General features: G+C 31.7%; 2 protein-coding genes across 3 annotated transcripts; one reads left to right on the top strand and one right to left on the bottom strand.

Annotated features, from left to right (window-relative positions):
• Window positions 1-2,564: 2,564 nt before the first annotated feature.
• Window positions 2,565-6,251, bottom strand: WNK1 (WNK family serine/threonine-protein kinase 1). Of its 2 annotated transcripts, XM_088222559.1 has the most exons (7): window positions 5,666-6,251; window positions 5,527-5,564; window positions 5,070-5,297; window positions 4,744-4,964; window positions 4,361-4,518; window positions 3,830-4,268; window positions 2,565-3,731 (listed from the first exon to the last, which is right to left on the bottom strand). In XM_088222559.1, the coding sequence occupies exons 1-7, from the start codon at window positions 5,738-5,740 to the stop codon at window positions 2,689-2,691; spliced, it is 2,202 nt and encodes a 733-aa protein (XP_088078685.1). In that variant the 5' UTR covers window positions 5,741-6,251; the 3' UTR covers window positions 2,565-2,688. The 2 variants fall into 2 exon arrangements, with proteins under 2 accessions (XP_088078685.1, XP_088078686.1); XM_088222560.1 differs by lacking the exons at window positions 5,070-5,297; window positions 5,527-5,564; window positions 5,666-6,251 and having other exon boundaries at window positions 4,740-4,898.
• Window positions 6,252-19,832: 13,581 nt separating this feature from the next.
• Window positions 19,833-20,396, top strand: LOC110809658 (Calcium-binding EF hand family protein). Its single transcript, XM_022035545.2, has one exon. It carries the CDS (start codon window positions 19,888-19,890, stop codon window positions 20,290-20,292), a length of 405 nt encoding a protein of 134 aa, XP_021891237.1. The 5' UTR covers window positions 19,833-19,887; the 3' UTR covers window positions 20,293-20,396.
• The last annotated feature ends 307 nt before the right edge of the window (window positions 20,397-20,703 follow it).

Here is a 20,703-nt window from a genome sequence, read left to right as displayed (position 1 = left end):
CCGGTACAATATATATATATATGTGTGTGTGTGTGTGTGTGTGTATGTATATATATGTATAAAGGAGTTGGTGATGGGAGTTTTATATTTTATATTAATTTGAAGAATTATATTAATTATAAAGTTGATGTTATTAAAAAAACAAAAAAACAAAAAAAAGTCAGTTTGTGGGACCCGGTGATATTTATGAGTCCATGTGGGTTAACCCACAACTGCATGTAGATTAGAACTGCATGGAACATGGTTGTCTGATTCTCTGTGGGCCCCTCAATTTGTTTAAAAAAAGCAAAAAGCTTATCTGCTTGGACTGATACGTTGGCATTAACTGTGGGCTCCACATTTATATATATATATATATATAGCAGTATGTATATATCTCTGTATCTATATATATTTCATTTCAAATTACTTTATAATATTTTTTGGTTATATTTTATTACAATTTTTACACATTAATTTACCATTGTTTTCACCATTAATCATCGTCGATCCCATTAATATTATACTCAAATTAATATAAATAAATAATAACAAAATATAGTAAAAATTATAATAAAAAATAAATTAAAATAAAATTGTAACGACAATAGATAGTATCACTTCCATTGTATAATTATAAGGACATAATTTTTTATTTTTTTTTTAAGAAAAACAGACAATGTGAACATTTCATAACTCAAAATCACAATATGACAAAATATTATTACCCATGGAATCAAAGAATAATTGGTATGATAGTTTTAAAATGTGTATATACATACATATATATATATATATATATCTATATGAGATTTGAAGTGGTTGGTTGTGATTGGGCAGATAGAGGTATGGTTTGGGTAAGGGTTCATCTAACTAAGGCCTCGAGCCAAGGGATTTGATATGCGAAATTCCGCTCTAATTCTAATACCACACCTGACATCTCAAATATTAATTAAGATAAATGAGTATCAGATATAAATTCAGAATAACGATTGCATGATAAAATTTATAAAAATGAATGGACAAATAATAAAAAGAGTTTACACTCGGTACATACTAACATCTGCAATTGACTTTGTGGAGACCAATTTATTGCTTATGTAATTATTATGCAAGATCACCACTTTCCTCCCTTCATATTAATGTATCCCATATATTTTCAAACCATTAAAATTTTTATATTTTATTTAAAAGTTACGAGTTTAGTAAAACTTAAGAGCTTAATTCATTAATTTGTTTAAATTAGATTTCGTTTTAACGAGTTATGATGTATGTTTCGTAATACTTAATTTCTTTTAATTTTTTTACTTTGTTTATAGGTGCTAAGTTCGCTGTAATTCAAAGTTTAACTCATTAGTTTATTTGTTGGCGAAACTACTGTTATAAGTTAAATTTTATCTAAATTGAGTCGTGATGTGTATTTCGTGATGATCAATTTTTTTTTTACTTTTTATATTTATTTACAAGTTATCAGTTCAGTGAAATCTAGAACTTGATTCAATAATTTGTTTATTAGTGGAACTATCGTTATCAAATTTTGTTATTAGTAGAATTGCTGATAAATTTCGTTTTAACGAGTCTTGGTGTATATTTCATGATAATCAGTTTTTTTAGAACTTAATTTATTAATTTATTTGTTAATGAAACTAACGTTATCAAGTTAAATTTCACACCAGCGAGTTATGATATATATCTCGTAATGACTAATTTTTTTTTATAGTTTTTATACTTTGTTTATAGGTCACGAGTTTATTGGAACCAGTAATTTAACTCATTAGTTTATTTATTAGTGTAACTACCGTTATCAAGTTAGATTTCGTCCAAACGAATCATAATGTGTATTTCGTTATAACCAGTATCTTTTAATTTTTATATTTTGTTTACACGTTATAAATTCAGTTGAATTTAAAGCTTAACTCATTGATTTGTTTGTTAGTGGGACTACCGTTATCAAGTTAGACTTTATTCTAATAAGATTTTGTTATAGTCAGTATCTTTTAATTTTTATATTTTATTTATACGTTATAAATTCAGTTGAATCTAAAACTTAACTCATTGATTTGTTTATTAGTAGAACTACCGTAATCAAGTTAGACTTTATCCTAACAAGATTTCGTTATAGCCAGTATCTTTTAATTTTTATATTGTGTTTACACGTTATAAATTCAGTTGAATTTAAAACTTAATTCATTGATTTGTTTGTTAGCGGGACTACCGTTATCAAGTTAGATTTTATCTTAACGAGTCATGACGATCTTAATCAGGGTGTCAACGAATTCATGATCGTACCGTTATATTTCATAATCATATACAAATTACGAGTTCAATAGAACCTAAAACTTAATCATTAGTTTGTTTATTTGTGAGACTACCGTTATTAAGTTAAATATTATTCTAACGAATTATTAGGTATATTTCACGATAACCTTAATTGGAGTGTCACAACAAACTAAGAATCCATATCTTTTATTTTAGTTCATCATGATTTGTTTCCTAAGAAAACTTCCAAATCTTTTAAACATTAACTCTCAATCTAGTGAAATTTTGAGAGAAAGAGAGAAGAGATGATGAAAGTAAATAGAGTATATTTGAAGTACGATTCTGATATTGCCTCATATCAAAAAGGAGTTGGAACTGATAATTTTACAGCCTCTATAAAGGTAAGGAATGCTCAAAAGAATCAAGGAGATCCCTAAATATAATATAAACTTATATATCAACAGCATCAACTGGGAGGGATGTTGTTCTGTGAAGTGAGTTTGGAAGCAATGACCCAGTGAAGAAACTCTTGGCAGTAACCATATACTCTGTTCTTGGAGACTCCGGAAACGCCTCACAATTTCGGACCCTTAGGGTTTCCGAACCGGGGCAGCTACTATTCTCGTTGCACTGGCATTTCGAACCAAAAAGCTCCACATTACTGCCTCCTTGCAATGTGTCAGGCACCGAGTAATAACTTGTCTTGTTTTCATTATTGCTCCAAGTTGAGGATTTCGACACGAGTCCTAGTTGCTGATCTTTCAGTTCTCTCAGTTCCATCTGATACTTTGCTTTGAGCCAACGCAACTCATGCTGGACTTCATTATCATGATCGTTCGAGGGATCACAATATAATGAAGGAGCAGCTGAGAATGATCGCGAACCTGTCAAGTGCCTGATTGAATCTCTTGAATTGGTTTTGATTTTGCTCAGCATTGGTATCTCTTTCTCATCATTAACTAATTCGGATCTTTCCAACTTTTCATATTCTTCGTCAGAATGGTTCTGTCCAGAGTCCACTGAACTAAGTTCCCGGCTTTCCTGCTGATCCCAGATTTCCTCATAAGGCAAGCAATCTGGTTGGATTGACAAAGCTTTTGCATTCTCTGCCACATGATCCTCCGATTCATCAACTTGGAAAGTAATCTCCTCAAAACGGCCATGCATTGAAGCACATCCGTTTCTACAACATTGAAGGAGCTGTAAGTTCTTGGTTCCTGGATTATTGGACAGAAAATCCATTAGGGAACCGTTAGAAGTTCGGTTGGAAGCACAGTTGTGACAGAAGGTTTGATTCGCAAAACGAGGTGTTTCCTCGATTCCAGGCCCTGGCCTCCATTCAGGTACCAATGACGCAATCTCCCCATCAATCATGTCTGCTATTTTCGTGACATCCTGGTCAGTTATATCCAGCTCTGCAACCATTTCGGTTGCCACGGTCAGTGCTGTATCAGTTTCAATGTCAAATGGGAAATATATATTCCGGATTCGACCTACAAGGAGAGAAAACAAGTAGTCTAGTTGATCTCCACATGGAAAAGCGAATAAAACAAAGAGAAGTCAAACGAAAGTAATGCATGCAAATCCTCACCTTCCTTATCAGCAATCCTGAGCCTCAAGAAAATATCACCATCATCTCTTTTTTTCCCTTTTATAGTTACATCAACATTTGCAGAGGACTCATCATCGTGATACTCGAAGAGTTCAATTCCATTCGGTTCAATCTCAGCCTGATGATATCCCCATTCGTTTTGGCCTTCGTAACCATAACCATTCGAGTATCCACTACTAAAACAATTGTCACTGTGATGTCGTTCAAGGTAAGGTTGCCTTACGAGAGGACCTATATCCTCTATTTCCCTTCCATAATCTACAAGTCTAAAGTCTGATCCACAACTATCAATCTGAAGAAAAGGGTCATCGAGCAATTCCCTTGCCGAGAGCCTAAGGGACACGGTTGCCAAGCATTTCTCTACGAACTGCCTAACTTCGGGATCTTTCACTTTGTACAAAGCATCCGGTTTTCTACCCTGAAGTGATTAAGCATGTAAAATGAAATTTTGGTCTTTTCGCGAAAAGGGATTAAACCGAAAAGCACAATCATCTAAGAGAAACATCTTACAGATATAACTTTCTTGTAGATTTGAGCAGGATGAGTACATTCACTATACGGATATTCAAAGGTCACCATTTCCAAAATGCACATCCCAAATGAATAAATGTCAACTAATTCATTATATGCCTCCTCATAAACTTCTGGAGCCATGAATTCTGGTGTCCCTGGACAAAGAACAATACAGAAATGAGACACAAACTTAAATCTACTATATCTGATTCATCTTTCATCAAATCAATCTACCAACCAAAACCCACCTCCTAATTCTCACCTTTCAAATTGGGTATGCCATCATATGGTAAAATATTCACAAGATAAGATGAATCAAGCAACTATCTTCTTCTACTTAAGTGATCAATACTAGAAGATTTCAGTGGGATTATACCTACCAACACAATGAGCAGCATGGGATTTTCGGAGGATTGCAGCAAGGCCAAGATCGCCAATCTTCACCTCTCCTTGGTTGCCATTGACAAAAATATTGTCACATTTAAGATCTCTATGAATCACAGGAGGATCATGACTATGAAGATAAAGTAGTCCTCTCAAGATCTGCCTGCACCAATGCTTAATTGCTCTAATGTTGACTCTCTTGTGCTTTAGCCTATACCTATAGAAGGCACATATATATGGGTCAATAAGGATGTAAGTAAAGAAAAACTAGATATAAAGCATGATAAAAATGGGGATTCGATTTTGTTTCAAAATTTCTTACTGTCTCAAAGTCCCAGAAGTGAACATTTCTGTCACAAAGTTGATATTCCTATTTGCGGTATCAACCCAGGAAGTATAAAACTTCATAATGTTCTTATGCTTCAATGTCTTGAGGAGATGGATCTCACAGTAGAGCCTTTCAAGATCTTCAGGGCTCTGTAAGAAATCATAAAGCTTTACCTGATTCCAAGCAACTTCGATGCCTTCATACTCGTCAAATGCTCTATAACTGCAATCAAAAAATCAGAATCCAGAAACAAAAAATCAATAATTCACAAATTACCCGTCCACCCAGTATCCAAAACTCATTGAAAATCACAAGAGAGACGAATTTTTTTCAAAAAGCTGAAATGGGTGTCTGCAAAAATTCAAGCTTTTTCTATAAAAGGGGGAAAGCGAAAAGGACTGCACAAATCTGAAATGACATGAATTGGGACTTGCGGGATTCAGATTCCTACACTGTCTTTGAAGCTCCTTTGCCGAGAATTTCATTGTACTGCCATCCAAAAAACCAAAAATCAAAACCCAGAAAAATGAAAAGACAAAGGAAAAGAAAGGCACAGAAAGAAAGAAAAGAGAAAAAGAGAAGCGTAGTACTCTGCCGTATCTTCCAGTGGGATCAACCTCAACAAACTCAGAATAATCTGGTTCGAGATGGGTAAGACCATTCATTCTCCAGAAACTATTTATCTATATACAAATCTACCTTCTCTTCTTCTCCTCCTCCTCCTCCTCCTCCTTTTTTCCTTCTGATTATAATTAGATCTTCCAGACAGCCTCTATCTCTTTACCCTTTTTTTCCCCTTCTCCTCTGACACAGTGTAGATAAATCAAAAGAAAAGGAGGTGATCTCATACAAAATTATCGTCACTCGTACATTTTTTTTCCCTCTTCTTCTAAAACTCGTTTTCTTTTTTTTTTTTTTTTTTTGTGGGAGAGAGAAAGGGGGAAATGATCAAATATTCACATGGAAAGATAATAAAAAAGACAAAGGTGTTTCCTTTTTTATTTTTTGATTTTGGGTTTTTGCAGGTCTTGTTGTTGCCTCATTTTTTATGGAGTACATACAGAAAACCACCACCCACCCCATGAAGGAACAAGACAAATTGTGTGTTTGGATGAGAGAGAAAATGAGAGAGAAAATGAGAGAGAGAAAAGGAGGTTCCTTTAATTTTTCTTTTCTTCCCCCCCCCCCCCCCCCCCCCCGTAATAATTATAATAATAACAACAACAATAACACATGGAGATGGAGGAAGTAAGGGCCTGTTTGGTTATTTTCCAATTATTTTAAAGGAAAAAACTTTTGATTAATCACAAAAAATGGACCCCTCCAGTTTTTGCTGCTGAAATCTGGAAAATGTATGCTTTGAAAACTACTTCAAATGCTTACTGTTCTTGAGACATTTAGACAGTTACAGTTAAAAGACCAATTTTTTTTACATTTTAATCTCAAAATTTTCCCATTTTATTTATTGTAAGTGTTTATGTGTTTATATATATATATATATATATATATATATATATATCTAACTTAGTTAAAAAGGTTAAATGTGTTGCATAAAAAATGTAAATTTGCAAACAATTAAACACTCTTTAATTTATTAATTAAAGACTCTTTCTTTACTTATAAAATTAAAAAACATTTGGGTATTTTTTTTTCTTTTTTTTCACATATTATATAATTTTATAGTATATATATTAACTTATACGGTATATTAAAACCCAATTCATAAATTATATTTAATTTTATATAAAATTTATAAGTCATTAAAATTTAATTATTTGGAAACAAGTAAAATTTTTAGTCCTTGTTTGGAAACATGTAAGTTTTAATTTTTCTTTCTTTCTTTTTTGTCTTAGAGGATGACCAACTTTTCAAACAGTGAAAGGAATTATTCTTAATCTTAAGCACACACATATATATATATATATATATATATCTATATGTGTGTGTGTGTTTATATATATCAACAAGCAATTAAGATTAAGACCCACCTAAAATTTCACTCTCATTTTTCCAACCACAAATCAATTTCATTCTCCTACTTCATACACATCTTAAACCAAACACTATTATTTTCAATAATGTGTACTTTAAGTACATGTTTGGTACAAGAAGAAAGCCAAAAACCCTACCTAATATATATATACACACACACATATATATATATATATATTTACTAGGCCTTTTTTAACAAATTGAGTTAAAAGTTAGGTAAGTAATTGATCAACTTTATCAAATGATGGATTAATGTTTAACTCATTTTAAAAATTTACTATTGATCTAATTACATTTAATTTTTAATATAATTAAAATAATACATTTCAAATTCATTAAAATTTATAGAGTTTAAAATATATTGTTATAATTCTATATAAAACTATAGAGTTTCAAATTCATTATAATTTTTTTTTTAAAATGAAATATATATATATATATATATATAACATATATAAAGTAAAATTTTAATTTTTTAGAATATGGGTTTTTTTTAAAAAAAAGTTACCTCTTATATAAACATACGAGATTTCTACTAATTTAAATTTAATGGGTTTTATTTTTCTTCTCTCTGTTGTTATATACATACACACACACACACATGTATATATATATATGTGAGTAAATATTGGTTTAGTTAAATGATTTATATAATTGAAGAAGATGAAGATTGACGAGAGAGACAAGGCTCATGGGTTATGTAGCCATGCACGTGACTCGTGGTGGGATGTCCAGAGAACTTGGAAATATTCTTATAAAATAAAAAAAAATAATAATTTTTATACTTAATTATACAATTTTTTTAATTAATTAATTACTAATTAGTTTATATTTAATGGGTTAATCCGTAAGTAGTTAAACCTTAATTAGAAAAATTAATTTCAAATTCTAACAATTTACAAAGTCATTAGTCACAAATTAATGGGTACGAAATTAAATTGGAAAAAACAAATGTACAGATATCGCATGATCATATCGTCGATAAAAATGCTACATCGGGTTTTTGTCCCGTTGTAATTTTCTTAATTATTAATTAAAAAAACTTAATCGTTATAGAGATATTTATTATATCTTAAAATATTATAATTTATTGAATTACGTTCAATTTAGTTATCTTAATTTACAGATACATTAAATTAATTAAATTATTAATATTATAATATTATAAATTGAAATCGTCAACTTATAATATAATTACAGAATAACAAATTAAACATATTTAATAACGTTTAAACTCGTGAAATTTAAATAAAATCATGAAATCACCGTTTTTGTGGTAATCAAATTTTAATTCTTTTTTAGTCCTAGAAAAAATTTATATATTTTTTATAATTATACACTAAGTCCGATATATTTAACATATATCATTTGTCTAATAAATTATTTAAAATAATTAAATATTAATTACACACTCAAAAGTGTGTGTGCGTGTGTGTTATATTTAAAATAAATTTTTTAAATAATAATTATGCTAATTAAAATATTAATATTGATAATTTTAATTTAATTAATTTATATTAATATTTTCAAACACTAAGACTAAGTCATCGTCTAATTAAATAATAATAATAATAATAATAATAATAATAATAATAAATGTAGATGATAATATCTTGTTTATATGTCCCTGAAGAGGCAACAAAATGAACCCAATGGTTGGCTGGCCACGTGTCATGTTTTGGAAGTTAGGGCGCACCATTGACAGCGTAGACCGCACCTCACATGAACACCAACCCAAACCTTCGTCTGGTCCTAATCACACTCGTTAAGACCTAAGACAGCGTTTGGTAAGGGTTGCCTTTGTGGGGATACCCTTGTGACTAATTCTAAAAAATCATTATAATTAATTATGTAAAACTCTTTTTTTTTTTTAATTTTAATTTTTGAATGTAAATATTTATTTTACAGAAAGAATCGATATACTATATCTAATATAAGAGGCTAGTTAAGTAAATAACGATCGGATAATTGTATCTTAGATTTCTTTAAAACGTAAAATATTCAAAATTTGTTAGAACTGATATGGGATCGAGCTTGACTTATGATTCGAAAAAGTCGGGTCAATTACAAAAAAAGAAGTTGTTGGCTCTAATGGGTTATATGTAAGTGCAAACACAAACCCTACTTCTTTAAAACTCGATAACAAAAAAGAGAATATATTTGATAACGATGTGTGTAATTTTGTGCGTAATAAAGAGAATATGACAATTTTAAAATTAGTCTCAATTTAAAGTACGATATAAATAGAGTTACAATGGTTGACCGGTTACTTTCGTCAACGTAACTGTCGAATTTAGAATGTTAATTATATTGACAAGAAAAATGTAGTTTTTATTTCGATTGATATTATATGAGTTATGTTTTTATTTATAATGCTTCAAAATAAAATCTCAAGTACACTAAATTAATACAAAGAAATATTTATTTATTGTTAAAAGAAATTAATCTTAATGTATAAAAATTTATTTAAAAATACTTTTATCTCTAAAAAAAATATAATATTTGTGTATATGCTTTTAATAAATTATTAATAATATTTTTAAATAATCCAAGTTTTCATAGATAATGTTGACCTTTTTATTATTCTGTTTTTTTTTTCATTATTTTCTTTCAAAGTAATTATAATTGTTTGAAAATTGGAATAATCATGATTATTATTAATTATTTGGTGACAACCCAATGGAAGTTATAGGCCCTTTTCCTTATATATATATATATATATATATATATATATAAAATAGAATTTCATCATTCTATATTAGGAAAAGAATGTAAAAGTCTTTGATTATTCTAAAATTGACTCATAAAATCAGTAACTTTTTTTTTTTATACATTTGCATCATTAGTTCTTTATGATTATATCAATTAAAAAATATATAATTATTAAAAAATAATTATTTTACTGTTATCGTAATAACTTGATACGATAAAATTTAATTTAGTTATCGTAGTTTTATAATTATATTAATAGATAAAAATTTTAAATATTATAAATCAATCACAGTCGGACTTTATAGTAACACAAATTAAAATAATGTTGATAATTATTATTTGGTGAGAACCAATAGGAAAATAATGTAAAAGTCTTTGGTTAATTATTCTAGAAAAAGTTAGAGAGGACTTTGGCCCGGCTTGATTAATGTGGAAATAATGATTTAATTATTTGACTAAATTATTTTCTTAATTTTGTATGTATATAACAATTTTTTTTTTAAAATAGATATAAAAAGTTATTATATATATATATATATATAATATGTTTCCTCTATCGCTAATTATTCATCACTTAAAACAATTCATAATTATATTTTATTTTTAATATATTAACATCTTTTTGTTTTAAATATATTTTATATTGAAGTTATGTTATATCTATAGGTATAAATACATTTTTATTTGCACGATAATGTTAAATGTATCAATTGTATTTGAGCTTAAACCAAAGAATACCCACAAAATTTTGACAACCATGAATTTAACATGTAGAATATAAAAATTTTGACCCAAAATATTTTGAAAATATTAGTCAGTAGAATATTGTTGCAATATATTAATTACATTTACGTTTTTAACTTTATAATGTATCAATTTAGGATATCAGAATTGAATTTCTAGTTTAAAAATTTTGAAAAGCTATCAAAACTAACTTATTCCACATTCTTTCTCGGTCTAAGATAGGGTTTAACAAATTTATAGAAATCTACGAAAACTATCAATTATTTATTTCTGTTATAAATTCATCACTAAATTTTCGTACTGTCTTCTCCTCTTGACTAGCCGTCCATCTCTTTCTTCTTAATCCCCTTATTGTTTATCTCCACCCCTTCATAATCTTTTCTCTTATCCTAGATGTCGCACTAGGAAACCCTAACTCTCACTCTCCTAATCCAATCTCGACATAGATTGATCCACATAACTTCCTCATTATTTTTCTCGTGATTTGGCTCAGAAATATACTATCTCGAGAAAAAAATGATCGAAAGGGTAGCAAAAGAAAGTGGATAATTCCTTTGGCTGGGGTTTCACATTCAATTTTTTTAATATCACATTAAATACTATATAATATTTGATATGATATTCAATTAAGATTTGAATCAATCGTAACGTATCACTGTCAATAAATCTAATATATGGTATTTACACATAGTATATAAGTTGACAAGATTGATTTATATTAACGGGAATGACTAACTCAAAAATTTTCAAAAAAGTATATAGATTAGTTTGATCCGAAATTGAGAAAAAAATTAATTTAAATAAAAACATATATGGATTAAATTATTTTTTTATGTATATTTTTTTTTTGTTGAATAATTTTGTTTTTGTGTAAAATGAATAGTTATTCCCAAACAAGGATAAACAAACCCCTCCAAGAATAGGTACAAAATAGAGACGATTAGTATATTCCAATTCCAGGTTTGACTAATTCCGTGGATGCCGTACATACGGTCAACAAAATACGAAAGCAATCAACGTCAAAACTTAAAACCCACAGCCAAACAAGTCCTTATTATGCTAATTAAAATTTTACTAATAATAATTTCTTAATGTAAAATTAACGTTTGTGGGGGGGGGTAAATCTAATTATTCAAAGTCTACCCTTTTGACTCGATTTGGAGAAAGACTTAAATTTAATAATTTATTATTTTGTTATATCCATATAATTGACATCTATTTACTATATTTAATTATTAAATATATATATATATATTAATAAATTAAACTAAAAATTAAAAATATATTTATTTCATACGAGTTGGGTTTTTTTTATAAAAAAAATAATAATTACCCTGTTTTTTATTTATAATTTATTGTGTTATTTAGAAACTTAAGTACATTGATGAATTAATTAGAATAAATTAATAAAATTAATTTTTAAAATATGGTATTTCTTTATATTATCTTTTTATTATAATTTGACCTTCAATTTTTTATTTTTTTTAAATCTTCAATTTCTTTTTATTATTAACTAAAAAAAGGTTAAGATAATTAAATTATATTTACATGTTTTAAAACGAATTACTTTAACTAATTAATTAAATTATAAAATTCAATAACAACAATATTATTATTATTATTATTATTTATTTACCTTTTTTTTTGTTAATTTACGATTATTAAATGGTATCAAATTATATACCTCTTTATTTATTATTATATATATGTGGCATGTTTAATTGAATATTTGATTAATTACTTAATTACACCCATTAATTGATAGATGAAATCCCAAGGAGACTGTACCATTTGATTTAAAAAACTAATTAGTAATTAAAAAATTGAAACAAAAAAAACTTGTAGTTAATTTACTGCTTAATTTTTTCAAGAGAGTTTATTAAAAAAAATAATTTAATTAATTAAATTTTGTTGAAGATCATAGATGTTAAACTTAATTAATTAGTTAATTTTGTTTAGAAATAAATAATGTTGAAATATTAATCTAGCTACATAGGGTATAATTAATTAATATTTAGCATCACAAGTTTTTTGCAAAACACATATAAATGAATTAATTAATGATAAATGTCATGAATATAAAAAATAAGCATGAATCATACTCTGTAGCTAAAGTTTTTGTTTAAATAATATATTCCAATGGCATGAACCAAGTTTCCCAATTGCATGAGCAATACTGTAAAGCTTCGGATTCAAACATGCCTAATAATTTTTTGGATCAAAACAATCGGGTTTTAAAGGTTTATACTTAAATTATTAATAATATGTGACTCGAGTTTTATATATTTTATGTAAAAATCCAAAATTAAAGGAAATGGAAATATTGAACTTTAGCAACTATAAACGGAAGCAATTTAGATTCAAGGGTTCCTTACACAGTAATTTGGATGTTCAATAGGGTTACGAGAATGTTCATTTTACAGCAGTTCATAGTAATGGAATAAATTGTTAAAACAAGCGAAATAAAAATCCTATGGGGTTAACCTGCGCTAGGCAACTCTGATAGGGTCCGGGAGGTAACTTTTATTCATAACCCTCATGCTGTTTAGAGTTTGGATATTGGTCTTTTTGATATGAAATGGTTAAATAGTGGAATGAGCTACATTATCCCAGTAAGAATATCACACTTATCACAGATACGGAGAACTGAATGTTGGTAAAAAATTAGAAAATAATCAATGGAGCCATTTACTTTCTTAAATAAATTCATTTAATATAAAAACCAGTATTTCATACTTACTTTTATGAGTTTTCAAAACCGGCTTTTGAATACAATAACTCGAATACATTGTGATTTCATATCCAAATGAGTAATAATAACAACTTACATTTTTACTTGCTTACTAGTACCTCTAGGGACCCATAGAGATCCCCCCTACGCATGGACCCAATATCCAAGTTATTGATTAACTAGTCATCCCTATACCTCGTCCGGTAATGGACGTCAAACATGTCACTGCCTCAACACTCCGTCCGGCATGCGATTTCTCAGCTCCATAGGACTGAGGTAATATTCACGGTAGAGTTTTTCTATATACCGAGTACGTCCACCCTTTCATAGGGTATTCAGTAAGTATTTCATACATAGATTCATATTATCAAACTATTACCAATTGTATACCAAGATCTCATTTCATATTTATCAATAGAACAACATTTAAGTAGATAATACAAATACCTTAACCATTAAGAAACATAATTAGAGTATTTATTTTAGATCACTACAGTATGAAAACCAAGAAATTTCTCACCTCAACACTCCTCACTTAGACCCTCACTCCCACCTATCCACTCTCCTATCTCTACCCCAAGATGGCCACTTCCCCCGAACTTCGTTACCTATAGCTACTCAATTGCACTTACTGCTTACTCCTACCAACACCGAAATACCCATACAGCCCACACTCGTAGCTACTCCCACCTATCCACTCTCCCATCTCTACCCTAAGATGACCACTTCCCCCAAATTTCGTTACTTATAGCTACTCAATTGCACCTACTGCTTACTCCTACCAACACCGAAATACCCCTACAGCCCACACTCGTAGCTACGGTCCTAAAGACTTGCACACAATCACAGTTCACCTATGTCCACCACTCAACCTCAGTATTAGAACCAATTAGTCTTTACTGACCACACATCCACCCCTTATACTCTTATAGCCTGGAGAGGCCACCCACACACACTACTTAGTTAGTTATCCCTTAATCACCTTGGGGTAACGGCCTGTAAAGACCTCACTTACACACCCCTGCCCACACCAACACTGGCAACTACCCGGTCTAGAAAGACCACACACCTATTCCACCTCCATCTTAATAACCACCAATGACTTATACAGGCCACCCCTACACATGAGGTACCGAACAACACGACTTCCTCTTACACAACTCTCGGCCAGTGGAGGCCCTCCGCCTATTCAACACCAAACCTGCCACCACAGCTATAGGGGCCACACACACTTACACACATACCAAATCACATAAACTCACCTACTTAGTCCCTATTATGCTCGACTAGTCTCTACCACACATGCACACATTATATGCCACACTAGAAGCTCACTTGCACTGTCGTACTCGGCCTATAATGGTCACACACGCACACTGACTGCGTCACGACTCTTATGGGGCCACACACTCACACACACACCAAACCACCTACATTCGACAACTTAATACTTATAATCCTCGGCTAGTGTCTGCCACACATGCACATACCAGACGCTAACCTGAGCCGCTCACGCACACAGTCACACGCAGCCTGTAATGGCCACACACGCACACTGACCGCATTACGCCTTCTTCCTCACTCCAGAACACTCAATCCACCTTTTCTACTCGGATCCTATGACCTTGCCCTAGCCTACATAACTTCTGCTCAACCTATATTCTCACCCGACTGCTTCTACTCTATCTACACTAAACCTCTTCACAATAGAGATTACTACATCCACACTCGTCTTAATCACCTCATCTGCATTGCTCCTCCCTCACTCCCGATCACCTCATTCGACCAATTTCTAGAAAGAGAGAAAATACATATAGAAATTAATCTGGCTTTACCATACCGAGTCAGAAACCCTAAATTTCCTTACCTATTGCCTCTGTTTCCTCTCCCTCAGCCATAACTCACTCAACTCCTCTAGTCCTCCGAATTCTCCCTGTGATTTCACTCTCCCTCGTCGTCTCCTTCACTTCTCCCATGTATCTCCCTCGGCCGCTCTCTTCTCCTCTTTCTCTCTTTTTCTTTTTTTTTCCTATTTCCTCAACCTATTTATACTTACCTTGAGGCTCATCCCAGCCATCCCTTTCTTTTCCCCTAATATAATCTACACCGTCCATTTCACTCTTCCCTCTTTATTTTATTTTATTTATTTATTTGTTCCTTTACATATATATATATATTTTCTTTCTCAATTATTACAACAACGGTCAAAAAATTGTGAGAAATGGGAAGTGGAAAGGATGTCATCGGAGGGGTTTTTGAATTTTGGTTGCAGCGGCTCAACCGAGCTTCGCTCGTATTTTTTGGCTCACCCGTTGACCTTTCGGCTCCAATATGGGCATAGAAAGATTCAGAATTAAATTCCAAATGATAAGGGGGAAAAATACATGTAGCGCCCGGACCGAGGAGGAAAAAAAAAAACACGTCGGCAGCCACGTCAGCAGGTCCGGTCAGCAGTCCCGGCCAACCGGGACCTGCCACGTGGCAAAACCACGTCGTTCCAAAAAGGGCCACGTTGGCGATCCGCGTGGGCGCGATCGGACGGCCCAGATCAAACGTGCGATCGGACGGCCCAGATTTAAACGCACGGACGGCCCATATTTAATCAAAAACGGACGGCCCAGATTAAAACAAAATGGACGGCTGAGATCAAAAGGTAAGGGGTTATAAATAGAACCCCCACACCAGACCACAAACCATAGCCGCCTGCCACTCGCCGGAGAAGACGAACCAGAAGCCGGCCGCCGCCACCCGCCGACGCACCGGAGGAACTTCCGACCGCCGATCGAGGTAAATTTCGTACCCTCGATTCGTTTTTCCACGCTGATTCCTCCTGTGGCCAAATCAGAGCCAAAATTCCGGCCAAACGGCCGGAATGCACGGCCGAAGCCCAGCGGCGCCGCCGCGCCCTTCCCGATTTTTTGCCTCCGATGAGGCCCTTCCCGGCCTCCGTTTGATGCAATTTTTATATCACTGTGATCACCACTTTTTTCTCTACAGGTTGACCGGAGCCGAATCACCAAAACACGAACCTCGCCGGAGAGCCGCCGCACCCGAGAGCGCCGCCGGCGGTAAGCTTCGTTTTCCCGTGATTTTTTGGCCCCCCGAGGGCTCTAGGGTTGTTTTCTCGCAGGGACCGATGCGAGTGTGGCCGAATTCGGCCGGAAACGGCCGAAAACAGCCAACCCGAGGCGAATCGCCGCCGCCAGCGGCGGCACCGTCGCTGGAGCACGGCGGAGCTGCCGTGCCGGAGTTGCGATTTGGGCCGAAAGGGGCCCTGGGCCTAATTTGGGATTTTTTTTGGAACACGTGCAGGTACCAGTAGTGCGTTTCAGTTCCCCGAGGAAAATTCAGGGAAAATTAGGGACAGCCTGCAAGCGCACTGTGAAGCCGTGTTCGGACCCCGAAACGAGTAAAGACCCCTCACCTTATTTCCTATCACGGTTTTAAAGTTCAATAAATGATAAAACGATATTTTATGAATCAACGAATGTGTGAAATTGCTTAGGGTCGCTAATGGAGCCCGAGTCTAGTGTGTTTGTCGGTTAATTGTTATTTGGCCTGTTTTACAGTTTTAAACGTAGCATGAGGTTCGATGTTTTCATTTTATAGTTTCGTGTGCATGTTTTACTGTTTTATTGATTATGGATTAGATGACCGGGATTTTGATGCTGTATGTTGTCTGCTTAGCATAAATTATCGTTTTACTTGCTTGTATGTGGATTAATAATGCTGATTGAGGAAAAAGAGAACGAACAATTATGTAAATGGATAATGGTATAATGTGATCAGCCTGACTAGATATCCTGGGAGATGGTGGACGGACCGGGTCCATAGGGGACCCTACCGGGATTGTGATCTCCCATACCGGACGGGGTATGGAGATCTTATGTGTTTTGGCGCCCATACCGGACGTGGTATGGGGACGGCCCGTTTCACCCTCATACCGGACGGGGTAATGAGGTCTATGGTTTGGCGCCCATACCGGACGGGGTATGGGGACGGCCCTAGAATTTGATTTCAAGTATTACGGATTTACGGGTAGCGGGACCCCTATGGATCCCCATGGATACTAGTGGGCTGGTGAATTAGGAAAATATGTTGTGTAACGATTGAATTACGAAAAGCGTGATAGGTATTATGTTATACAGTTCATATATATGTTTCCATGATGATAATGATGTTATTGCTCTCGTATATTGTTTTATGAATTTCACCGAGGTAAGTAAATGGTAAAGGTTTTATTTATCGATAAAAGGATTTGTTGTAAATTATGCTCCATTGGTCGTTTTGTGTTTTCTACCCACCTTTACCTCCGTGACGGTGAGATATTGTGATGTCTTTACTGGGCTAGTGTAGCTCATTCCTTATTTAATCATTTCAGATCAAGAGGACATCGTTCCCGAGCCGATTCCGCAGGAGGACGACGAAGGGGACGCTTAAAGACTCCATAGTCACATTCGTAGTTTTTACTTTCAAGTTTCTCCTTTAGGTAGTTTAATCTTTTATATTTTGCGAGCACGTTTCGGTTTCAGTGTAAGGGATGTTATTCAAATTTTGACATCGCTTCCGCATTTGATATTTATAATATAAATTCCATTTTAAATTTCCGGGGCTGCTACACGATGTCAGTGTGTTCGCCACATAATGCGTTCTGACTCGCCGTGGCTGCTGATGTGGCCGTCCCATGTGGTCGTATTTTTCATTTTTGCGATTTTATCATCTGTTTTTAAATTTTTTTTTCAAAAACACCAACTCGTTATTCATAGTTTCATCTATTTTTTCAAGAATAATTTTTAATTTCATCATTAATTCTATTTTTCTAAAAAATTTTACAAAATTAAAATAAAATAAGATTAAATTATTTAAATGTATAATTTTATAAATTATAAAATTATTCCGGGCCAAATTTTCGAACTCAGATGTTACATTTTAAATTCAATTCATTTACAATATAATAATAGAGTATTTTAACTTTCACAACTTAAATTTTTAATACCATAATCAAAGCAAAATAAGATCGTAACAATTAGAATCATCAAACTTGGATGTATTCTTGTACCATTTATAACACTTCAGGCCTAAGTATTAGTAGTCAAATAAATTTTCGAACCCAAACTAATGATCGTCAAAAACTTATATATAAGTTATTAATAATATATGATTTGAACTTTTGTCTATAACTTAATAATCACATATATAATTTTCACTATTTAAATTTTTGATACCATCACCGAAGTAAAATAAGATCATAACGATCAGAATCATCTAACTGGGATGTAGTCTAATACCATTTATAACACTTTAGACCTAAATATTAGTAGCTAAATAATTTTTCAAACCCAAATTACTTATCGTCAAAAACTTATGTTCGAGTTATTAATAATATATAACTTAAACTCTTATATATAACTCAACTATCATATATCTTTTTTAATGTGAAAATAGAATATCACATAAATGCTGTGAGGTTTATTTAATTATATACTATTTTTTTAATTATTATACTATTATTTTAATTAAGTTTTTAAACATTTGATGTGATTGTGACATCTCATGTGAAGGGGTCAAGATTGATATGAGGTGTAAAGAGATTGAAGTGATATGATATAAATGCTATGCTTTTGAATTAATTTATCTAGTAAATTTTTTAAATAAGTTTAAGAAGCAAACTAATGTACATAAATGAAAATATACAAAATATTATATTATACGAGAAATTAAGTCATAATTTTTATATAAAAAAAATCTAAATTTTACAATATAATCTTGTGGTAAATATTTTTAAATAACGAAATTTGTTCGATTTAATAGATCATATATAAAAGTAGAATTGAAAACTTATCACGTATTAATTTTTTTTTTAAATTTGAAATAATTTAATAAATTTAATATTACAAAAAAATATAAAAGTGACATTATACATTAATTAAAAATATTATATATATATATATATATATGTTTGAAGTGATTAATTAATTTTAATTTTTGGTCTCTCTGGATCCCAAAAGGCCAGAACTCTAAAGAGAATAAAATTATTTCATTTCATTATTCCTTTTCACATCAATTATTTGCAATTATTCAATTGGTAATGCCACCTTCTTTTTTATATGAAAAGTTAATCTTAATTATGATATAACAGTAAAAAGTAAAAAGTAAAAAGTAAAAAATAAAAAAGAAAATATCAGTCCTTGCCTAATTAATGTAGGCCCATAAAACATTGATCTTACCTTGAAACTATATGGAACCATTTTCAATATGGGCCTAAAACTAATCAAGACATGTAGAATGCACAATTATTGATGGGCCAATTTTAAATAATTGATGAAAATTTTGGTAATTACACATATTATAAATGGGTATATATATATATATATATATAAGGGTGATCCTGATTATCCTAATTTCAGCAAATTAAGTGCTTGACTAAGGGGTTGCCATTTGGCATATTGTGAAATCAATAAAAGCACAGCCCATTAGTACCACTAATTGCAAGTAAAAATCTCTAAACTTAAGCTTAATCAGCTTTTAATAGACATCTAAATATAGGCCTTGTCCACATATTTATTTAACCCAACACTACATAACAACTAATGTATAGAAAATTGCTAATTCGATCGCCCATTAATTCTAAAAATGTGTGAGAGTATTTTTAGTAGTTTAACATTGATCGGATTTGCAGAAGATTCAAAAACCTTTGAGAAATGCGCCGACGAATACTTCGAGCTTCTCGATGTCGATAAAGACGGAGTGCTTTCAAAGAAAGAGATTCGAAACGGGTTAAACAGAATTGTGGCATTAGAATCGGAAGTGCAGACAGGAGAGGAGATCAATGAGGTTTACAACAATATTTTCGAGAGATTCGATAAAGAGAAAAAGGAGGGGATAAACCGCAAGGAGTTCGAGTCGCTAATGAAGGAGATCATGCTTGCAATGGCAAGAACTTTTGGCAAGTCTCCGGTGATAATGTTTGTTCATCAAGATGGATTTGTAATGAAGGCTGTTCAACATGAATTGGTCAAGAATGGTAGGAGTAAATAGTGAAAGAATTTGAGCATGGCATGGAAAGTAATTACAGTATATAACATGCAATTATATTTTGAAAATAATGTTAGTTCAATAAATAATATTTCTTGTTTTATCTCTATATGGTAGACAGTTATAATTAATATTAGTATATTTTCTTTTTATTTCAGAAAAATAAAATAAAATAACACGTGGGTATTACTTATATGTACATATAGATGGGGTTATATATGAACTAGATAAAATTGTTTTAGCAAATAAAATGGTTTTTGTGAGAAATATTGGATGTTATATAGGTGGGTAGAGATCATGATTATGATAAGATTTATTAATAATTAAAATGATAATAAAGTTTAATTTTCTTAATTATAATTATAAGATATTAATGCAGCTTTTGCAGACTTTTTTTAAGTGTCGAAATAATTA

The sequence above is a fragment of the Carica papaya genome, chromosome 6 (assembly GCF_054855325.1).
Source record: "Carica papaya isolate Zhongbai chromosome 6, ASM5485532v1, whole genome shotgun sequence".
Lineage (NCBI taxonomy): Eukaryota > Viridiplantae > Streptophyta > Magnoliopsida > Brassicales > Caricaceae > Carica > Carica papaya.
Note: the sequence above shows the minus strand (reverse complement) of the source record. Positions and strands in the feature narration are given on the sequence as shown.